At 40.6% G+C, this 24000-nt stretch overlaps 1 protein-coding gene across 2 annotated transcripts in view; it reads right to left on the reverse strand.

Moving 5' to 3' along the window:
• NEGR1 (neuronal growth regulator 1) overlaps nucleotides 1-24000 on the reverse strand; it is a 628361-nt gene that overhangs the window by 337521 nt on the left and 266840 nt on the right. For both annotated transcript variants that reach the window (XM_073544786.1, XM_073544785.1), the window contains exon 2: nucleotides 8185-8417. In XM_073544786.1, coding sequence (XP_073400887.1) covers nucleotides 8185-8417 — 233 coding nt within the window. The remainder of the gene's footprint in view (nucleotides 1-8184; nucleotides 8418-24000) is intronic.

The raw sequence follows: 24000 nt of genomic DNA on the forward strand, positions 1-24000 counted from the left end.
CGGAAACTCTGGAGCTGTAACGTCCCCCAGTAATATCGCCGGATCAGTCGTGGTTACAGAATCCAGCTCCGCTGCGATCAGCAGATGGTTAATGGAACAGGTCACTTCTGATAATGGAACAGGTCACTTTTAGGTTCAATTACAAAAAAACAAGTGCAGCCGTTGGGGAAGTTCTTAAAAATATGTGAGAATTCAATGTTTAGGAAAGGGTCAAAAGTGCTCCAACTCACCCACCCAAAAAAAAAAAGTTTTAGCAAACTTAATTCACCTTACATATTATATACATGCTAGCATATACATGGTGGTTTTGTGTATCACTAGCCTTGAACCGTTACTTACAGAGCTGCATTCAAAATTCTGCTCATTGTTATCTGGAATTTGTCATTTTGATGACACAGGACACTAAGCCGATAACTAAGCGCATATAATCTCTGGCTCACTGGCGCAACACATTCTGGCACGAAGGCCATGTTCACACGGTCAGTATTTGGTCAGTATTTCAGATCAGTATTTGGAAGCCGAAATCAGGTGAGGAACAATCAGAGGAAAAGTATAATAGGCGCACGGCACCACATCTCATCACCCACTGCTGGTTGTGCTGAGTGCCTGCTAACTACTCAGCTTTGGGTGTGACTGGAGTACACACATGGGTACATAAAGCGGCGTGAAGAATTGATCGGTAACATGTGCAATGCAAGGAATCTAACTTTAGCATCAGCAGGAACAAGCAGAGAAGTTTCTCCCATTGACGTCATCGCTGTGACTCAGTGGTGACCGGATTCACCTCCCGATCATCAGAAGTCCTGCAAGTCTCCAGAGAAGGAGACGCAGACTGCAAACAGCATGAGCGGCATTACTCATCGCTCTCCGTGCTCATCCATAGCGTGATCACACATTACGTGTCACACCTGCTCATCCACGCTGCCACTAATTAAATATCGTCACACGAGGAGGCGAACTACAGAGTCTTATATACCAGGAACCGAAAATACATCTACATTCCTATTTATCTGTCTCATATCTAGGAATACATTTATCTACAATAATGAGTTAACTAAGAATCCGTCAGTGAGCTCCTTCTGACGGAGAGTTTATCACTATTCTATTACTGCAGCCGATTTATGACCACATCTAAGTTCACCTCACCTTTGATGTGGTCCGTGGTTATAAATCATCTGTGAAAGATTATTTACAGTTCACTGATGGACTCTCAGTTAACTCATTCTACAACCAGCAATGAGCAGGAATACCAAAAAGCCTGTAAAAGCCAAACAATGTAATATTTGTAATGAAACAAAATTGCAAATTTTTTGTTTAGCACAAAATAATTAAATAAGGAGAAACAAATTTGACCTTGAAGGTTTCCATAGCTTTAAAAACAGACAAACATGAGTTGCGCCTTTTAAGTAAATTCTGCATTTCCAGCTCTTGAAATATCAGTCGGTGGGATCCAATAAAGCTGATTTGGGATGAGGGTGACATCATGTTTTGTTGAGAGCGCAGCACAATATTAGACGCACTAATCTCATTTCCTATTGGAATCAGCTCCTCTCATATATGGAACATGACGGCGGATTATTCATTATACATCCGAGTCCGGACAATCTCATTAGAAGAACCACCGAGGTTCAGCCGGAGAGGAAACCTTCACCGCGCTTCCATGCCAGAGGTCCCTGACTGGCGCGATGAGCCAAGGGGTTGGATGCCAGCCGCTCCCTGAGCGCAAGAAGAATCATCCTCATCTCTGATAGATTCCTAAAATAACGATACTAAGTGTAACAACCAAATCTATATACTAATCATATACAGAACTAGACACAGGAGTCAGCTGGGATACCTTCAGCGAGCCCGGCGTGGTTCCACAGAGTTGATACAATGCAACAGCTAGGAGACGACACTCATCTACTAGTTGAAGTTTGCGGTTTATGGACCCCAATAAGGAAACTAAACCAGGACACCCCCAGCATTCATAAGCCATGTAGAGCACTGATGATCTCTCACGGGATCGAGGGTTTTTTTGCTTTCTCCAGTGGGGAAAATAACTATTTGATACTCTGCTGATTTTGCAAGTTTCCCCACCTACAAAGAATGGAGAGGTCTGTAATTTTTATTGTAGGTGCAGTTCAACTGTGAGAGACAGAATCTAAAAATAAAAATCCAGAAAAATCACATTGTATGATTTATAAATAAATTAATTTGCATTTTATTGCATGAAATAAGTATTTGATCACCGACCAACCAGCAAGAATTCTGCTCTCACAGACCTGCTAGTTTTTCTTTAAGAAGCCTCCTACTCTGCACTGATTACCTGTATTAATTGCTCCTGTTTGACCTCATTACCTGTATAAAAGACACCTGTCCACACAGTCAGTCACACTCCAACCTCTCCACCATGGCCAAGATCAAAGAGCTGCCTAAGGACACCTGGGACAAAACTGTAGACCTGCACAAGGCTGGTATGGGCTACAGGACAATAGGCAAGCAGCTTGGTGAGAAGGTGACAACTGTTGGTACAATTATCAGAAAATGGAAGAAACACATGATGACTGTCAATCTTCCTCGGTCTGGGGCTCCATGCAGGATCTCGCCTTATAGAGTGAGGATGATTCTGAGAAAGGTCAGGAATCAGCCCAGAGCTACACGGGAGGACCTGGTCCATGACCTGAAGAGAGCTGGGACCACAGTCTCAAACATTACTGTTAGCAACACACTACGCCTTCATGCAGTGGCGTACCCCCAGTGGCAAGAGGCCACACGACTACTATGGGGCCCATGAGCCGGGGGCCCAGTGTTAGTGCCTGCAACGGGCCTCCCCTCCACCTGTCAGCACTCGCATCAGGCCTCCACTCCGGCCGTCAGCATGAGCAATGATGATGGAGGAGGGAGCATCAGCAAACGCTTCCACCCCTATCATTCTGACAACCCAGTGTACAGAGATGTGTGCCGTTTCACACCACAGGACACCGGAGCATCGGGTCGAACAAACGGGGGTGCACATTGTATTTTACTTATTTTTTATTTATTTATTTTAAATCATTGACTAGTGGCCATAATATAGTATGGAGGACAATGGGGAGATAATTATATTGTAAGGAGGACCATGGTGGTTGCATTATATAGTATGGAGGACCATAGGGAGTGCATTATATAGTATGGAGGACCATAGGGAGTGTATTATATAGTATGGAGGACCATAGGGAGTGCATTATATAGTATGGAGGACCATAGGGAGTGCATTATATAGTATGGAGGACCATAGGGAGTGCATTATATAGTATGGAGGACCATAGGGAGTGCATTATATAGTATGGAGGACCATAGGGAGTGCATTATATAGTATGGAGGACCATAGGGAGTGCATTATATAGTATGGAGGACCATAGGGAGTGTATTATATAGTATGGAGGACCATAGGGAGTGCATTATATAGTATGGAGGACCATAGGGAGTGCATTATATAGTATGGAGGACCATAGGGAGTGCATTATATAGTATGGAGGACCATAGGGAGTGCATTATATAGTATGGAGGACAATAGGTCGTGCATAAGATACAGTAGTATTATGAAGTCCGTGTTACTGTTCGCCCCCAGAAAACCAAGTGTTTCTCGTGCATGAAAGTGCGGCAAATACTGCCTGATAGGCGGTAAAATCATTACCACTGGTCAGAGTGCAGCGATTCCCACACTCTCAGACGCACTCATGATCGGAGGTAAAAGGTTTACCTCCAGTCACTGGCGTCGGCTGATGGGACTACTGCTCCTATCAGTATTCATCAGCCGGCGCTTGCACTCTAAACAAATAATTTAAAAAAATCCATCCAGGTTTCCCCTGTATTTTTGATTATCAGCCAGGCAAAACTCACAACTGGAGGCCGACCCTCAGCTGTCAGCGTTAGCAAGGCTGGTTATCAAGAATAGAGGGGTCCGGACTCCCCACACTGTATTTTTAATTATTTAAATAATTTTAAAAAATGGCATGGGGTCCCCCTCATTTTTGCCAAAAAGCCAAGCTAAAGCATACAGCTGGGGGCTGGCAAGAAGCCATGGACAATGGCCCCCCTAACCTAAAAATAGCAGCCGCCCAGAAAAGGCATATCTATTAGATGCACTAATTCTGGCACTTTGCCCGGCTCTTCCCACTTGCCCTGTAGCGGTGGCAAGGGGGGGGGTTCATATTTGTGGGCTTGATGTCACTTCTGTACTGTCTGGTGACATCAAGCCCACGGATCACTAATGGAGAGGCGTCTATAAGAAATCCTACCCATTACTAACCCCATAGTCAGACAGTAAATAAACACAAAGCCAGAATAAAGTCCTTGATTTGAAATAAAAAAAACACACTATTTTTTATTTAAAAATAAACACCGTTATACTCACCTAACGTCTATTCCACTTAAGCCCTCATCTCCTGTAAAAAAAAAACATATAATAAACAACAAAAATACTCACCTAATGCCGAATTCCACTGAAGCCCACACTGTAATCCATGTCTGGGGATAAGCAGTTTGCAACCTGGACGGCGCCAAGATGCAACCATCCAGGCTGAGAACCACTGCTGAATGAACTGCTGCAAGTGCAGCATCAGTGACCAGCGGTGACATCATCGAGGTTATCGTAGGTCACTGAAGCTGCGTTCCCAGCCTGCAAATGAACTGCGGTGACCTCGGTGAGATCACCGCTAGCACAGTGAGAAAAAGTCTCCCGGTGAACTGAGTTGTAAGACATGCTCTTCTATGACCACAGCACTTTTTTTTTTTAGGGGGGAGACAAATAGAACTTCTGCAATGGGGCCCCATGATTTCTATGATCCACTGGTGTCAGGGGGCTACATGAGCCCCTGGTTTCGGGGGGCACATGAGCTGCTGGTGTTGGGGGTTAGCGCCATATATCAAACAGGTGCTGTGTGAGACATATATAAACCATGAGACACATGGGGGGGCTCTTCACTCACTTCATTCATTAGAAGGGTCTACTTGCAACAGCTGAGATGGGCTCATACCGGTGGATAATCCAATAAATCACCACATTTTTTTTTATAAGCATTATCGTGACATTTTCCTTGGATCTTGCATCTGGTAAGAAATCCTGAATAAATAAATATACAAAATAAGAATATTTAACAGTCTCCTGATCTGACAACCGGGCACCTATGGGGAGATCTGAAGAGACAAGTTGTCATCACTCTCCATCCAGCATCAAGGCTCTAAATGAGGTGATTCTTGATGTTTTGGGTTAAAAAAGTGTTCTATGAAACTCAGTCTTTTCAACATTTTGAAAATTGATCTCATGTTCAGTGAGATATTAATTAAAATCTTACGTTTCAAAGGGTGTACTCTTTAACCATTTGGTCAGGGACATATTATGAAATATATAAGCTAAAACATAAAAAATAGAAGCCAAGAAACTTTTTTAATGTGAATTTTTACACATTTTTATTTTGTTGACTTTACGTTTAATAAAGCTAAAAAAAAGGATCAATTGAGCGTTTCATTAAAAAAAAAAGGCTAAAAACAAGAAAGGGTCGGTAAACCACAATATGCAGAAAACTGCTAAAAAGTGTCACGTTATTTACAATCAATAAACTCTCAGTAAGAACTGAAGATTTTTTAATGCTTATTATATATTTAAAAAATCCTAATAAACCTATCTGCCTGCTGATCGTAAGCAATATGTAAAAAAATTCTATCTAACTATAGAGGCGTCAAAACCTAAAGTCTTACAGTTCAAAAGCCGGAAAGTTTGTAATCATTCTCCTTTTAAACCGCTTCCAATAAGAATTTATCATCAAAGCGATCCCTAAAAGTTTGTGTTTTTCACTCTCAAATTAACTGCTGCCTAGAATTAAATACTGTGTGTAATGGCGTACGGCGTCCTGGGACACAGCGGGACATGGATTTACAACACAACCTACTAGAAAATGGCAGCTCTAAGTAGTAACCAGCATTTCCCATGGATGAAGTTTTGATTCTATCACCGAATTAGAAAATTTCCACCGATAAATAACTTCTAAAGTTTACAATACTCCTCTAAATATGTCGGAACTAAAGGTGAAATCAATCATTAAATGTCTCTGCTCCAAGAGACTGCAGAACAGACAGAAGCAAGACAGAACCTGGGAACTAGCCTCTGAAATAAAAGGAGCAGTGTACTATATAGAGGGTGTGTCCCGTGTGGTGTAGTATATAGAGGATGTGTCCCGTGCGGTGTATTATATAGAGGAGGTGTCCCGTGTGGTGTAGTATATAGAGGAGGTGTCCCGTGTGGTGTAGTATATAGAGGAGGTGTCCCGTGTGGTGTAGTATATAGAGGATGTGTCCTGTGTGGTGTAGTATATAGAGGATGTGTCCTGTGTGGTGTAGTATATAGAGGATGTGTCCTGTGTGGTGTAGTATATAGAGGATGTGTCCTGTGTGGTGTGGTATATAGGGGATGTGTCCTGTGTGGTGTAGTATATAGAGGATGTGTCCTGTGTGGTGTAGTATATAGGGGATGTGTCCTGTGTGGTGTAGTATATAGAGGATGTGTCCTGTGTGGTGTAGTATATAGGGGATGTGTCCTGTGTGGTGTAGTATATAGAGGATTTGTCCCGTGTGGTGTAGTATATAGAGGATGTGTCCTGTGTGGTGTAGTATATAGAGGATGTGTCCTGTGTGGTGTAGTATATAGAGGATGTGTCCTGTGTGGTGTAGTATATAGGGGATGTGTCCTGTGTGGTGTTGTATATAGAGGATGTGTCACATGTGGTGTAGTATATAGAGGATGTGTCCTGTGTGGTGTATTATATAGAGGATGTGTCCTGTGTGGTGTAGTATATAGAGGATGTGTCCTGTGTGGTGTAGTATATAGAGGATGTGTCCTGTGTGGTGTAGTATATAGGGGATGTGTCCTGTGTGGTGTAGTATATAGAGGATGTGTCCTGTGTGGTGTAGTATATAGGGGATGTGTCCTGTGTGGTGTTGTATATAGAGGATGTGTCCCGTGTGGTGCAGTATATAGAGGATGTGTCCCGTGGGGTGTAGTATATAGGGGATGTGTCCCGTGTGGTGTTGTATATAGAGGGTGTGTCCCGTGTGGTGTAGTATATAGAGGATGTGTCCCGTGGGGTGTAGTATATAGAGGATGTGTCCCGTGTGGTGTAGTATATAGAGGATGTGTCCTGTGTGGTGTAGTATATAGAGGATGTGTCCTGTGTGGTGTATATAGAGGATGTGTCCAGTGCAGTACTGTATATAGAGGATGTGTCCTGTGTGGTGTAGTATATAGAGGATGTGTCCTGTGTGGTGTATATAGAGGATGTGTCCGGTGCAGTACTGTATATAGAGGATGTGTCCGGTGCAGTACTGTATATAGAGGATGTGTCCTGTGTGGTGTATATAGAGGATGTGTCCAGTGCAGTACTGTATATAGAGGATGTGTCCTGTGTGGTGTAGTATATAGAGGATGTGTCCTGTGTGGTGTATATAGAGGATGTGTCCGGTGCAGTACTGTATATAGAGGATGTGTCCGGTGCAGTACTGTATATAGAGGATGTGTCCTGTGTGGTGTATATAGAGGATGTGTCCGGTGCAGTTCTGTATATAGAGGATGTGTCCTGTGTGGTGTATATAGAGGATGTGTCCAGTGCAGTACTGTATATAGAGGATGTGTCCTGTGTAGTGTAGTATATAGAGGATGTGTCCTGTGTGGTGTATATAGAGGATGTGTCCGGTGCAGTACTGTATATAGAGGATGTGTCCGGTGCAGTACTGTATATATAGGATGTGTCCTGTGTGGTGTATATAGAGGATGTGTCCAGTGCAGTACTGTATATAGAGGATGTGTCCTGTGTGGTGTATATAGAGGATGTGTCCAGTGCAGTACTGTATATAGAGGATGTGTCCTGTGTGGTGTATATAGAGGATGTGTCCAGTGCAGTACTGTATATAGAGGATGTGTCCTGTGTGGTGTAGTATATAGAGGATGTGTCCTGTGTGGTGTAGTATATAGAGGATGTGTCCTGTGTGGTGTATATAGAGGATGTGTCCGGTGCAGTACTGTATATAGAGGGTGTGTCCTGTGTGGTGTAGTATATAGAGGATGTGTCCTGTGTGGTGTATATAGAGGATGTGTCCGGTGCAGTACTGTATATAGAGGATCTGTCAGCACGCAGTGCTCCACTGTTATACAATGCATCTATTCCGTACCTTGCACAGTGAGATGAACTTGCATTGTCCTAGGGCTGTGTTCAGTCTGTACCGAGCAGGTATACGGGCCGTCATCAAATATATCCACCTTTTGTATCCGCAGGCTATACTCCTTTTTATTTGCTGTTGCTATAGAAACTCTGGGATCCACAGACCATTTGTCATTTCCAGCAAAAATAATACTGGAGCGATTCAACCAGGCCCCTTTTGAAGCACCATCTTCCAAGAAGCACCTGGAAATATGAGAAAAGAGATTATATTAATTAAATTGTCCAAAGCACCGAGAAGAATCTGCCGAGTTATAAACTTGGTCACAAAGTGTCCGATGAGAAGATCTAAGAATCGAGAGAAATAAAAGCCACATTATGAGACGTTCGCTGGCGGGTGTACAAAGTTTGCATAACTCAATATTCCATTATGAATATCCAGAGATCTGCTTATTTATCCACTTATGAGCCCCGTTCCTCCTCCTGTCTCTGGGGCTCTTTATTGTATCATGCGGTTATGGCTTTCCCGTCTGCCTGGCATTTACCTTTAGGACATTAGGTGATCCATTACTAGGTTATTCTTTCACATTTACGTTTCACTGTCACTTTGCTTTCCACAGTTTGTTGACTATTCTTACGCTCTTGTGTGAGGTTTTTGTGTTTGGGCCCGTACCCCATGTGCTTCCTTCATTTCTCTCTCGCCAGTTTTGTGTCTGTTTGTCTTAATATTTCAAGTTGCATTGAAGAAATAAATTACATTTTTATTCAATTTTGTGAACACTTTTATCCTGCACATTATTTTCACATTGGTTATTGAAGAAACAACGGACAGCGAGCTTTACAGAGGAATCCGATTACATCTGCCAACTGAGGTAATGTGAACAAAGTGGTGATGGTGGGAAAGAGGGGTAAAATAAGAGAAATAGGCACACCCTTACACAGATGGCACTGCTTTCTATTAAGTGTATTACGTCTTCTCAGTGTTGGATGCACAGCTACACTGCTCAGTTCTGCTGTATATTGTCCTCTGTGTCGTATCTGCTTTTTTCTAGTCGTTTATCTCAGACCAGAACTTAATAAACAACTGTTTCACTCATTAACATTGTTTAATGTCCTCCATGCTGCTTCTGCTTTACAGACATTGTTTATCCTACCCCAGAGCTGCGTTCACAGCTAGACTTCTCAGTACTGTTGTATAATGTCCCACAATACTATATATCAATCATTTCAGTTTCCCCAGCTCTAGAACATGCTTCCAGCAGATTGTACTGCATTTCCAAGCTGACAGGTTCCCTTTAAGCGTTTTCCTCATTCTAGACCTAGATTCACAGCTGCATTACTCAGTAGTACTTGTCCAATGTCCTCCATGCTACTCCTGCTAGGAAAATGTGCTACATCATATAGTGCAACATAAAATAGATAATCCTATTTCTAATATTTTTGGGGAAACCTTGAGTTAATGAGGACAAGGGCCTTAAAAGAAAATCTTCTCCGGGATTCCGGTATGTCCCTACATTACAATGAGAGACATGTGATCAATGCGAGTTGTGGAATGCATCCTTTCTCCATTGGAGTCTCTGGGGTAGAATTCAATACTTATTCCGAGGATCCGACCCCATGTTGTCACCTTATCGTCAGACACCTCCTCCTCTCAAAGAATGGGATTGTCCAAGTGGACATCTCCTGTTATGTCGCCAATTCCCAAACTTCTTCTGAGAAGTGGCATCTCTGAAAGTAGAGTTTCCATTTCCTCGACACCTCCTTTGAGTGAATGCCGAGTGCAGCCATCATTTCTTTTATAATTGCTTTCTGTATTACCGTCACATGCCTCAGATTTATTATAGAACTTTTATTACTTTACAGGAAAATCAAAGCTTCCATTTTAAATAAACATGAAGAAGGTAATAAAACACAAACACCGAGGTATCTTAGTGAAATGAATGAAAGCCACCACGGAAGATTCAGCAGCTTTAGACAAACTGAAGCAAATTGAGAGAAAATCATTCTCCGCATTGAATTATTCATGTCTGTTCTCCCCGTAATGAATGATCATTCACAAATAAGAAGAGTTTAATTTACAATATGTAGAACGGAGCCCACCGAAATCTATCAATTGTTCTCATTTTCTTACAATCAAGGCAAGAAAGAAAGAAAGCAAGAGACATTGTAACGCAGGAGACAATGTTGTGGCTCAGCGCTCGCAAAGGTAGAATTCTTCACCGTATGAATGTATCTGTAGAAGGGATGGGAATTATTGCTGAAGGGGTCTTCTAGCCCCTAAAATTTTTCAATTTCAAAATACCTGAAAAAAAAAAAAAAAAAAAAAAAATCCATATATACTCAATTTTTAAATTTGGCACCATGGACAATATTCAGGAGGATCCACAACCATAGAAAGAAAAGTAGTGAAAAAATACATGTTTCTAGAACAAATCCATTGATTTCAAAGCCTTATATCTAACCCTTGCCCTAAAGATGACAATATCCCTAACCCTAACCCTGGTCTTAAAGATATCTTTACGACCGGGGATAAGGATAGGATATCTTTAGGATTAGAGTTAACTCTAGTCCTAAAGATATCCCTATCACTGGTCCTAAAGATAACCCTACCCCTAACCTATTAGGACTAGGGTTATCTTTAGGGCTAAGGTTAGTGATAGGGCTAGGGTTGTCTTTAAGACTAGGTTTATCTTTAGGACTAAATATAACTCTATCCCTAACCCTTGTCCTAAAGATAACCCTATCCCTATTCCTAACCCTGGTCCTAAAGATAACCCTATCCCTAATCCTAACCCTGGTCCTAAAGATAACCCTATCCCTAACCCTAACACTAGTCTTAACTTTAGTTCTAGTTAAGGTTAGTAACGGCATGTGAAAACTTCTTTTTTTTTTACAGTTATATATAGAGCATGGTTTTCAACGGAGTGCACTTTTTAAAATTTGGGATAACTTTCCCAGTAGTTCTCTGCCTCTCCTCACAAAAATACAAGTGAGAGGAGGGTCAGGGAGTGGTGGGAGAGCACAGTGCAGCCTTTACAACCTCAGTTGCTGACTATGCAGAGCGCAGCAGGCAAGATGAGTTTGTCATCGGCTGCTGTGCTCAATACAGGCAGTGACAAAGATGACAAAGTTCATCATACTGCGCTCTGCATCAGAACCTGTGGTATATACTGGGCCCCTGCAGCGCTGACAAGTAGAGAGGCAGAGGGGGCGGGAAAGGGTAAACTTTACGCCATCATAGAATTTGGAGCCTGGAGCAACCACTCCTGCGGCCCCAAACCCCACACGACACCAGTGGGAAGGTAGACATTGACTCTTTAGCCTTACAATCAGGCGCCCTGCAGCTCCCAGGGTTTCTGACTTTTATTTTTGTGGAAGATGAGACAGATTCTCAGATATTTTCATCCATGTCCCATTAAATAGCAGAAAACCAGCTCGTCCTCTGGATGAGCGCACTGTTGTGTTTACCACCCGCCTCTCTGTTTATTCTGTGTTAACAAGCAAAATCCATCGCGCCGATACGGAACCACGAGCGGGAGGAAGAGAAGAAGCACCTGCAGATACAAAGGGAAAGACTCGGCGCATAAACTCGCAACTGTGAAAATAACACGGCTTGGTAAAATCAAGCATCAAAAGTTTTGCAACATTCACGATTCAGTTCTGTCTGGTGAACACGTCTGCGCCTCTTCTAACAAGATTCTATTTACGCAAGACAATAGAAACACTCGACAAGGACAAATGTGAGATCGCCCGACATCAAAAGGTTAAAAGAAAAAGTTACATTGTAAACATTCAAATTGTGAAGAATTTCATGAATTGGATGCAGTGCCGTGAAAAGGATCACAAATGCATAAAAAAACAGCGCCACTCTTGTTCACAGGTTGTGTGTGGTACTGCAGCTCAAACTCATTCTCTTATATGGAGATGAGCCACGGCAGCAGATACGACCCACAGACAAGCGTGGAGAAGTTTTTGGGACCAATTGGCCATGTTTTTCTGTTCTTGTCAAATGATGTTGGAACAGTTCAAAACTGCAAGCGTTCTGACTGTCTTATCTATGGAGTGAAGGGGAAGAGTTTTAGGAATTTGTCTTGTTCTTTTTATTCTTTTATGATAGTAAATAGACGCACTAAAATTGGGATTATGGGACCTATGTTCAAAAACGTAACATTACAAATGTGGTTCTTGAAAGTTTTTCTAGACTCCACTAATTAATAATTTTAATATCTTTAGTTTTAATGAAAGGGGTAATCTACATTTTTATGTTTTTTTTTTCCCAATACTTTTTTTTGTTTTTTTTTCCTTTTTTCTACCCCCCTCAGGAAACCTGAACCTGCAATTGACTGAATCACTTGTTCTATATACTGCAATAAAACTATATACAACAAAACACCAAAGAGAATAAAAGTAGTCAGCACTGTAATTATATATAATAATAGGTAAAAATAATCACATATAACACTAAGCAAATAGTATATTGTGCATGCTGACTACATGGACAATTAAAAAATCACCTGGACAGTCGCACAAAATTTACCAATAGCACCACAGAAGAAAACACAACGACCATGAGTCCCAAAGTTATAGTATAAATTTTATTAGTAGAACAGGAAAATTAATAATGAAGAAAAACGACAATGCATAATTAAAAAATCCATATATGCAGAAAAAGGGGCAATAGTATCCAGAAAAAAAGGGGAATACCAATGTTATAAAGTGCAAAAGAAATTTAAAAAAATTAATAATACAATCATACTGCTGTGCAATATGACATAATGTGAACAAACATAATAAGGTATACCACGCATAAACCAAACCAGAGCAATATAAAAAGACACCACTAGGTGTCAGAATAACAGCGTATTACATAAAGACCAGGGCTAACATATTCTAGAAATTTGAAAAGGGTATAGATTTAAGATTATATAATAACTTTCAATGTAAAAAGCTCCTGGCCTCCTGGATAGGCGCCCACCCCAACGCACGTTTCAGCACGCTGCCTTCATCAAGCAACTATGCGTTGTAGGATATAGGGAAGATCATGGTCTCTAATGATGCCCAGCATTTGGCCAAAGTGGTAGCCATGGAGGCATTCAGCAGGTCCCAGACTGCCATGGAATGCCGATAGGTGCCCAGAACCCCTCAAACGCTGCTCCCAGAGAATAATAGCAACATTTTAGGGGTTTGACAGCAGTAATTGGAGCCCAGCTCTGTTCGCTGCTGATAAGAGCAGATGTCACCTGCATACCTGCTTTATCTATTCGTACCTCACGTGTCAGGAGGGGGTTAAGTGGGACTGTACAGAGCACGTTCCTCCATAATCATGTACAGAAGCTAAAACGTAAAAAAAAAAACAAAACTTCAGTCAAAAAATAAAACTGGATTCGGATCAGTGAAAAAATAATAAGAACATTCATTGAACAAATGTTGGGCGCCATCGGCAAATTTGTAGGCGCAGCGGCTTCTTGGCTCCTGGGATTTCCCCAGAATGTTTAACCAGATCTGAAAAGACTAAGCGGAATAGATCTTGACGTATAGACGATGACCTCTAAAGGATGAAGAACAAAAATGTGTTTATTATGTCTCAAAAGACCCAAAAGAACAACACACAACTCCTTCATTAAAATGTGTAACGTAATGTCCTTGATACAACATCCCGACGAATTCGCCGTCTATTGAAGTCTCCTTCCCCCAGCTTCCCCGCCACTTCTCCAAAACAGTCTTCCTATCCTTATTATTCATGTGCATACCATCTTTCTTTTCTTTCTTTCTTTTTTTTTCTTTCTTTTTTTTTTGCATTTTCTTTAGTGTATTTTATGTCGGCATTAAAAAAAAAATCAAATCTTAAGCGATTTCTTAACAGCAGACAAAGGTCAGGTGCAAAATGAAAAGAAAAAGAAAAAGTAAAGTTTGGTTATATTCCTGAGTGACACAATAGACAGTTCTTGGAAGTTATTTTTTTTTTCCCGTCAGTTTAATACAATGTTTCCCATTGCACTTAACGGGCGATGTTACCGACAACTTGTATGAAACTAATAACTGAAAAGGAAAAGAACAAAGTGTACGGATAAAAAAAAAAAAAAACTAATTTAAGATCAGCTTCAACATCGCCAGAATCAAAACGCAGAAGCCTTAAAGGTCATTCTTAATTGAAAGTCTTGCCGGCATGTATCGAAAAAAGGAGAGAAAAAAAAAAGTACAAAAAGTCTTTAGAAAAAAAAAATGGTTTTCTCTCTATGAGGTTATAATAATTCAGGTGTTACACAAAAAAGGCAAAAAAAAAAATATTAGAAATATGGGAGGAGAGCAACAAAAGACGCAATATTTTGGGGGAAAAAAAAAAAAAGAGCAAAAATGTTGAGCAGCTCTCGTCTTATTTTCAGAAGGATCTGAAGTTGTAAAGGATAATGTGTGTCCTGACTTACATCACTTTCACAAAGTCCTGGATTGGACTTTTTACTTTTCTGTGTTTGATTGATATTTTTTTTTTTTCTTTTTGAGAAAAGTAAAAAAAAGCCACAAAGTTGATTGGCAGAAATGTCATATTTTTCTTTCTAGAGTTGGGTGCCGGTTGGATACTATTATGGGGACAAAGAAAAGTCACCGAGCGTTGATATTTCTTCAGAATGGAGAAAAATATTAATGATGAACATTGTGTCTCTCTTTCTCAGCAATCCCATCATTAATGGTTCCATGGATTCGGGGGGCACCAATGTCATCTTTTATTTCAGCGAGAACATGGCCACATAGGACAAGCTTGGTCTTTAGATCTTCACGAGTTCTTCTTTTGGGGAAGGAATTCAAAAAAAAAAATTAAATGTCAAGTCAATCATTTATTCTACATGATGTGAGGTTTATAGAAATGTTGTACCAAAAAAGGGAGAAAAGACAATTCTGATCTCTGTGGTTGTGGAGCTGATCATTAATGATGGGAATTCTGGTGACCACAAGGTCCTGGGTTAAGAACATTGTGCTCCCAACTGGCTGCAACTAGCTTGGGGGTCTTGATGATGAAAACAAAGATTCTTAATTTGTTTTGACATTCAATAAATTGTGCAAATTAGTCCTGTTCCAGATGGACCCAAGAAAAGTGCCATCTATTAAAAGTGCTGATATTACAGCTGCCATCATGACATGTAGATACCCTGTAAGTCAAAGTCTATCTTTCTCAGGATATTAGCCAAACCAGACGCTAGAGAAGAGCAAACAGATTCTAAACCAATCAAATTCAGTATGAGTTTTCCAAAATATTCAGAATCTAATCATTCTGAATTTTTGGGGGTTTCGATTTGCACGAATCTAAGAAACTAATGGCCGTCCAGCTGCCATTTTGCTGAATTTTGAGGGCCTGAAAGGGGTTAAAACAAAGTTTTATTTACCTCTCCTCAACCCTCCCTATACCACTATTACTATTGGATCTTATTCGGTCTCTCCACCTTTCGGATATTCCACCAGGTGCCACCAGTGACTTGTGTTGATGCAGTTGTGGGGGCGCAATGCCCAAATGAAGGCGTTAATGACTATATGGAACATGGGCAGCAGCAGTCCCTGTCAAAAGACCGGGAGGGAAAAGGAAACCAAAGAAGAGCCGATCAGAGGATCGGCAGCAGTGGTGGGATAGGTCCAAGGAGAGTGGTATTTTGTATTTAACACTTTCTTAGCAGATTAGATTTGCACAGAATTTATTCAATGCAAATCAAAATTCATCCCCCTCCCCGAATTGTGCAAATATTCCCTAATTGACTTCTGAGACTCACTCAACTGTGCCAGACATCCTGCTATAGACAAAGTAGTAAAGAAGGATAAAAATGTCCAAATACTGTAATATTGATTATATTGATAATCAAGTAGTAATTAACAGCCTATTTAATAACACAGTGCTCTGACAGACTATGTTTTTTTCATTATTTCAAAAATGGTCCAAAAATTATCCTTTTATCATTTGTGACTGTTTTCTGCCGACCAATGACTCGAACTGATGGTGTTGCTGTCAGAGGTAACATTATCTTGCTGTGACTGAGACAAGTGATGTGCCATATATTCCATAAATCCTTCCACTTTCACCTCAAAAATACACTAGCCAGAGGCAAAAAAAAAGGCCAATTATGACGTGCATTTGGTACTTCTGCTGCCTGGACTAGTGGCGCCAGTGATGGTGGTAGTACATTTGCATCCGAATTCTTAGTCGTGGCACGGTTTTTCTTTTTAGTTTACCTTACCTCTTCCATCGCTATCACTATTTTTTCTTTTTTTCCCAAGCATTTTGTAGAAGACTATAATAATTTTTGACAATCTTTCAACCCCAATTATTCAACCCTTGCCAAAAAGGATGTAACAAAAATGCTAGTTTGGTAAGTACAAATACAGCAAGAAAAGTGCCCCAGTAGGCCGCAGTATAGTTATAGCATATATGGTTGTCAAATTGGACTAGTTGTGCAAAATCAGACATGCAGATTTAAAAATCTATATTTTTCTTATTTAACAAAAATTCAACTCCCTTCCAAAAATTAAAGTGACAAGAAATGTGGGGTAAATACACAACCCAAAAGTCACCACCAGCAGCAAGGCACTGTCTTGGCGTGGCATGCACGTAATATGACTAATAAAGCAGTTGCGATAAAAATAAATTGTTTGTGACACACACACTTTAAGAGGTAGATATTCATAGCTAAATATATCAACAAAAAGTTCAAAGAAGAAATAGGGCACTTCAACCATTTAGTATACAACTAGTCCCCCATCATGGAGGACTAGTTGTATCATTCATAGCTAAATGTCTATCCTTCACAAAAAGGATTGCACAAGAGATGCAAAAAAAAAAAAACACTCAGTACAGTCACTTGTTACAACCAAGCACACAAGGTCTGCCTGATATTAAGCTTATATTTTTTTGTGTCTGGCTGCTGCTTTCTAGTGCATTAAGTTTAAAGAAAATAAAATGTGTAATTGTAAAGTCGCAGGAGAGATGCAGCTACACCAGATCACTGATCTATTACACGGATACTAGTAATGGCGCTCACACCTCAGTTATATCTATATCTCCTTATCAATTACATTTCATTTCTGTATTATTCACATACTACTCTACTCATCTTCCTCACTGCTGCAGTTATACAACATTTTACTTTCTGGAGTATTTGTCCAATGTTTTATTGCTTTCTTTAAGAATCTCTAATGTTGATCACTGACATAAGCTGACTATCATAAATCACTGTAAAACAGCTGCTGCATTCCCTGCCTTGGCTTTTATACAGGCCCCGATAGCTCCTCCGGATTGGCAGCGCTGTTCCTTGTAATGTGATAGTGACAAGGCATTATGGTGAAGCCTGCGTGGCTGCACCGGAGGTCATATCTGCCTTCTGTGGCAGATTCAGTTATCTGCAATGTATAAAATGTTGGAGGGATTTTTTTTTTTACGATTTGCACAAATAAAATTGAAAATTGTTTGAATTCACCAGGACCTGAAAATGTCATAAAAGTTTTTTCTTTTTGCATCAAATTGATTGACTCATCTCCAGTTGATACCATTGAACCCCCGTATAATTGCCAACACCCTATAAGCCGCCAGATAATATGAAAGGTCCATTCGCTTCTCTACATACAGTAACCTTGACTTAAAAAGGGTTAATTAGTTAATAAAAGGATCATAATCTCTATTCACAAGGACCGTTCTAGTGAATTAAGCTCCTTCTGTCAGATGTCTATGGACTGAGAAAACACGTTCTACTATTATTCAATTTAATTAAAATAAAACTGAAAATAATGAAAACTTGTAAATGCGAAGAATCTATTCAATATAATAATAATAATAATCTATAATATTACACATTATACCGAGATGTAAAATACAACTACACAACGTAATAATATAAAATGCAGACTATGTCACACCATGTAATATAACCATACTAGTAATAATAATTATATTATGAAATGCCGGTTGTAGCAAGCTATGTAATAATAAAAATATAAATAACACAAATAATAACAAATATAGTACATGATATACTGAGATATAAAATACAACCACACAATGTAACAATATCAAATACTTTGCCAAACCATACTATAATAATAATAATAATAATAATAATAATAATAATATGTAATGCTAGTTATAGCAAGCTAGGTAATAATAATGATATAGTGCATGTTATACGGAGATATAAAATACAACTACACAATGTAATAATATAAAATGCACACTAATCCAAGCCATGTAATATAACCATACTATAATAATATAGAATACCCATTATACTAAGCTATTAAATGATAACATATGATGCATGATATACCAAGCTATGAAATAATAATAATCTAAAATTCCCATCATACTGAGACATGTTACACAACCACATGAATCATAGTCGTGTATATTCACCATTTCTGTTATGGCCGCCATATAATGGGGTCCGTCAGGTCTGTGCACCGATCTTTGAGTAGAAATCAGGGCTCCGGCTCTTCAATGCCATCTCCATGTCATAAATATGGGAATACGAGGTTTATAGAATGGGGCAAAAAGATATCAAATCAAAACAATCCCTTCTTCAACTTCGGACATTGACTCGCCAGTGTTGCCCGTAGTGATGTTCAGATTTTGATGCCTGCCATACAGTAGTAGCCATACAAGAGTGTCTGCTACACAGTGCCGCTCATACAGGGACACTTGATAATACTACTATAATAGTGTCTGATAACCCCATACATCTCTCATACTGCCTCCTGCACGGGGCTCCTCCGATCACGTCATCAGCTACATCCGTGCGCTCATATAACAGTGTCTCTGTCATGGTTTGAACAGGGTTCTTGCCCTGCACTCACAGGGTTAAGTGTACGTGGCCTCTTTCTGGATCTGGGAGGGGTATTTATACTCACTCTTTACCAGGGTTCTCTGTCAGCTATACTGTTGCTCTGGTGTTTCTGACCCCTGGTGTGCGTGTATTCTGCATTGCTTGTTTGCTTCCCGTGTATGACCCGGTCTGTCCCTTCACTCTGTACTCCGTCTCTCGTTTTGCTACCATTGTCTTCTCTGGTTCTGACCTCCTGGCTTGGCTATCGTTACTCCGTTACAGTTTGCCCCTATTGTACCGTCTATTGCCCGTTCTGGTTTTCTGATCTATTGCTACGTCCTGACTATCCATTCTGTCTAACCCTTTGTTACTGTCGTGCTATCTTGTGCTTTGACCCTGGCTTGATCTGGTTTCTGTCTCTGTCTATGCCCCTTGGTAACATTGTCCTGTAGTTACCTTTCTCGGAGTTTTCCTCAGCTCCTAGCTCTCTGGAGTTTAGACCACGCCCCCAGCAGTCACGTGCTTCAGGTCCTGTGAGCCTGGAGCACGCATCATCACCACTGCTGCCCCATTCCACAGGTATCTTTGTGTACAGTTTTGTACTCAGGACACGCGCCCTGGCTCAGTGAGCAGGTGCAGTGAGGTGTTCCTGACAGTCTCCTACAAAGAGACGGCCGTATAATAACATCACATCATAAAGTGCTCATATCACAGTATCTGCTATAAAGGGATGACCTAACATGCGGACTTGTTGACTGGCTAAGAAGCAATCTCATAAAATTCAGATCTCTGATGCCGCAAAAAGTAATAAATTAAAGTCCAGAAAGAAAACAAATGTTGATGTGGGAAGGAAGAAGTTACTATGTCTCAGAAATCTGTTTATTGGGCGAAGTCAGTGTGATAGCATTTAATTACCGAAACTCCACCGGCACGACAAATGATTTACTGTGGAAAGACCGAAACGCAAGTGCTGGGAAGCTACAGAGCAGAATAAATAGCTATATTGACTTAATACGCCGGCTAGCGAGATAGCCAGTTCTGTCTTTTATAATTTGACAATTAAAGAAAGCCGTTTCTGGAGCGCGGTACTGTATTTCACGTTAATTAGTACCATGGGGAGCGTAGAATGAAAAGAAAGCGTCTATCACACGCAGGTTCCCTGCACTACGTCTAACCAACTTCTTGAATTATAAATGGGGGGTTACAATTTGCTACAATAGATGCCTACGAGTGAAATGGCTGCAAGGAAAAGCTAAAAAAAACAAAACAATGGATCATTCCCTTCATCTACACGGTTAACGTGACGGTGATAGAACGCAGAGATCTGCAACATTGCATCCATCCATTATTCCGCATTAATTGTATTTATAATCCTTTATCATTAAACAACAACCTTAATATTCTCTGGCAACGCACGAGCCCCGGAGATTCCAGAATGTGATGGCGCAGCCTTTAATTTAATTATGTACGAAATTGCCTCATGTCTATTCAAATATTAAGCTTATTAAATTGACGTATTTTGCATATTTCATTTGTTTTGTTTTTTTTCCCCTTTGTTCATTTTGGGAAGGTTGTAGGCATTTACTTGTTGGCTGGGGATATATGAGGAACCCTGGGACCAGAAAAGCTGTGAAATGCGCTTTTTTTATATCCTAAACTAAAAGGAAACAACTAAGGACACAACTGTTCCAAGGGGCAACCAGGGTATATCGCTCACAAGCCAAACGATTCAGATGGCAGTGTCTCTGTGGATGATGGGATTTCTGTCGAGTCACCACAGTGAGATGTAACTTTATGGGCCAAGACAACAATATTGGGCACCGTATATACAGTCATGGCCAAAAGTGTTGGCACTCTTGAAATTGTTCCAGAAAATGAAGTATTTCTCCCAGAAAATTATTGCAATTACACATGTTTTGTTACACACATGTTTATGTCCTTTGCATGTATTCAACAACACAAAAAAAAAGAAAAAAAAAAGGCAAATTGGACATAATTTCACACAAAACCACTGGTCAAAATTGTTGGCACTTGTCCAAAATTGTGAGTAAACAACTTTGTCTCAAGCATGTGATGCTCATTCTAACTCACCTCTAGCAAGTAACAGGTGTGGGCAACATGCAAATCACACCTGAAATCAGATAAAAAGGGGAGAAGTTGACTCAATCTTTGCATTGTGTGTCTGTGTGAGCCACCCTAAGCATGGAGAACAGAAAGAGGAGAAGAGAACTGTCTGAGGACTTCAGAACCAAAATTGTTGAACAATACCAACAATCTCAAAGTTACAAGTCCATCTCCAGAGATCTTCATGTTCCTTTGCCTACAGTGAATAATATAATCAAGATGTTTTCATTCCATGGCACTGTAGCTAATCTCCCTGGATGTGGATGGCAGAAAAAAATTGATGAAATGTTGCAAGGCAGGATAGTCCGGTTGGTGGATAAGCAGCCCCAATCAAGGTCCCAAGAAATTCAAGCTGTCCTGCTGGCTCAGGGGGGCATCAGTGTCAATGAGAACTATCCATCCACATGTGAATGAAATACTATGGCAGGAGACCCAGGAGGACACCACGGCTGACACAGAGACATGAAAACGGTAGACTGCAGTTTTCAAAAATGTAAGTGAGTAAGCCAAAATCCTTATGGGAAAGCATCTTGTGGACAGATGACACCAAGATAGAGATTTTGGTGAAGCACATCATTCTACTGTTTACCGCAAACAGAACGAGGCCTACAAAGAAAAGAACATAGTACCTACAGTCAAATACGATGGAAGTTCAAAGATGTGTTGGGGTTGTTTTGCTGCCTCTGGCACTGGATGCATTGACAATATGCATGGCATCATGAAATCTGAAGATTACCAAAGGATTTTGGGTGGTAATGTAGTGCCCAGTGTCAATCTGGGTTTACTTCCTAGGTCATGGGTCTTCCAGCAGGACATTAATTCCAAACATACTTCAAGAAGCCTCCAGAAATGGATGGAAACAAAGCTCTGGAGAGTTCTGAAGTTGCAGCAATGAGTCTGGATCTAAATCCCATTGACCACCCGTGGAGAGATCTTAAAATTGCTGGTGGGAGAAGACGTCTTCACATATGAGAGACCGGGAGCAGCTTGCAAAAGAAGAGTCATCCAAAATTCCAGGTGAGAGATGTAAGAAGCTTGTAGATGGTTATAGGATATCATCAAAAAGTTCATTTCAGTTATTCAATACAAAAATTGAATTTCCTATATTCTATAGAGCAGTGTTCCCCAATTCCAGTCCTCACGGCCCACCAACAGGTCATGTTTTCAGGATTTCCTTAGTATTGCCCAGGTGGTAATTGCATCACCTGTACAATACAAGGGAAATCCTGAAAACATGACCTGTTGGTGGGCCTTGAGGACTGGAGTTGGGGAACCCTGCTATAGAGTCATTACACATAGAGTGATCTATGTCACGGGTTTATTTCTGGTAATGTTGATGATTATGGCTTACAGCCAATGAAAACCCAAAAGTCATTATCTCAGCAAATTAGAATACTTTATAACACCAGCTTGAAAAAATGATTGTAAAATCCGAAATGTTGTCCTCCTGAAATGTCTGTTCAGTAATTGCACTCAGTACTTGGTCGCGGCTCCTTTTGCTTCAATTACATTATCATCAACATTAACAGAAATAAACCCGTGACATAGATCACTCTGTGTGTAATGACTCTATAGAATAGAGGAGAGTCACTTTTTCCATTGAAGAACTGAAAAAAATTAAACTTTTTGATAATATTCTAATTTTGTGAGACACACTTACATATAATCTGGAGCCATGGTTGTGATGTTGGGAATCTTTTGGATAGCGCCCCCAAAGTATTCAGAGCATGGGCCAGTTGCTTTCTCTTACGTTAAAGGATTACCCTCAATGAGTAAAGTTATCCCAGATCCGGGATCCCCATGAAGTGGACTGAAGGCTAATCACACGCACCTGCGCTCCGTTCAGGATTTGCCTGTAGAGTCTCATTCTTGGGTTCCTAGAACCCTGATCTCGAGATCACAGGTGGTCGTGCCGGTCAGAGATGCCACTGATCTATGTTAAGGAGCAGGGATAACTTGAATTTTTGGGCATAACCCTTGAAGAATCTTCTAGTAGGCAGTGAGCTACATAAGTTATGGAAGAACACATAGCACATCTAACAAGCAGGGTCTTTGCAGCTGCTGCCGGACACCACCAGACGCCCAACCACCTGTACCCGTAGGTCACCGTTATCCACTCCCATTGGATTGATCTCAGTGATTTTCCACTATGATTTGCTAATATTTCAGAACTAGTGGAAGCCTCATCCCAAGATGTCACCACCACAACAAACAGGGGGCTGCACACGTGGGGGTCTCATAGGAGTGGCACAGAATACCACTAATGTAGGGAAGCTCTTACTCGTAGGTCCATGAGTGATCTGGTTGCTATTGAACCCAAGGGTAAAAAGTTAGTGACCCCAATCTTCTACAGTTACTTCATTGGTGGTAACAGAACATTGAATATAATTAGACTCCTACTTCCTATTCTTCATACTGACAATAGCAAAATAGAGAGAGCCCAAGTGTATCTGGAGGTAGAGGAGGCGAGTTGTGACATCACCCATTTTGATTGGTAGAGCCTTTATTTTCAGCTGTATATAAAGGCATTGTATAGGAGGGGGGAGGAGGTGAGCTGTAAAATCACCTATTGTGAATGGTGGATACTGTGTTATCAGCTGTATATAGAGGGTTTATCAGTCATTACAGGATGAGGTGAGCTGTGACATCACCAATTATGAATGGTGGATCCTGTGTTTTAGTGTATACAGAGGTGTTATCAGTAATTGTACAGAAGGAGGTGAGCTGTGACATCACCTATTGTGAATGGTGGATCCTGTGTAATCTTTGTATATAGAGGTGTTATCAGTCATTGTACAGGAGGAGGAGGTGAGCTGTGACATCACCTATTGTGAATGGTGGATCCTGTGTTATACTATATACAGAGGTGTTATCAGTCATTGTACAGGAGGAGGAGGTGAGCTGTGACATCA

Source organism: Dendrobates tinctorius, unplaced genomic scaffold (genome assembly GCF_039654945.1).
Source record: "Dendrobates tinctorius isolate UK_male_01 unplaced genomic scaffold, ASM3965494v1 ptg000138l, whole genome shotgun sequence".
Classification (NCBI taxonomy): Eukaryota; Metazoa; Chordata; class Amphibia; order Anura; family Dendrobatidae; genus Dendrobates; species Dendrobates tinctorius.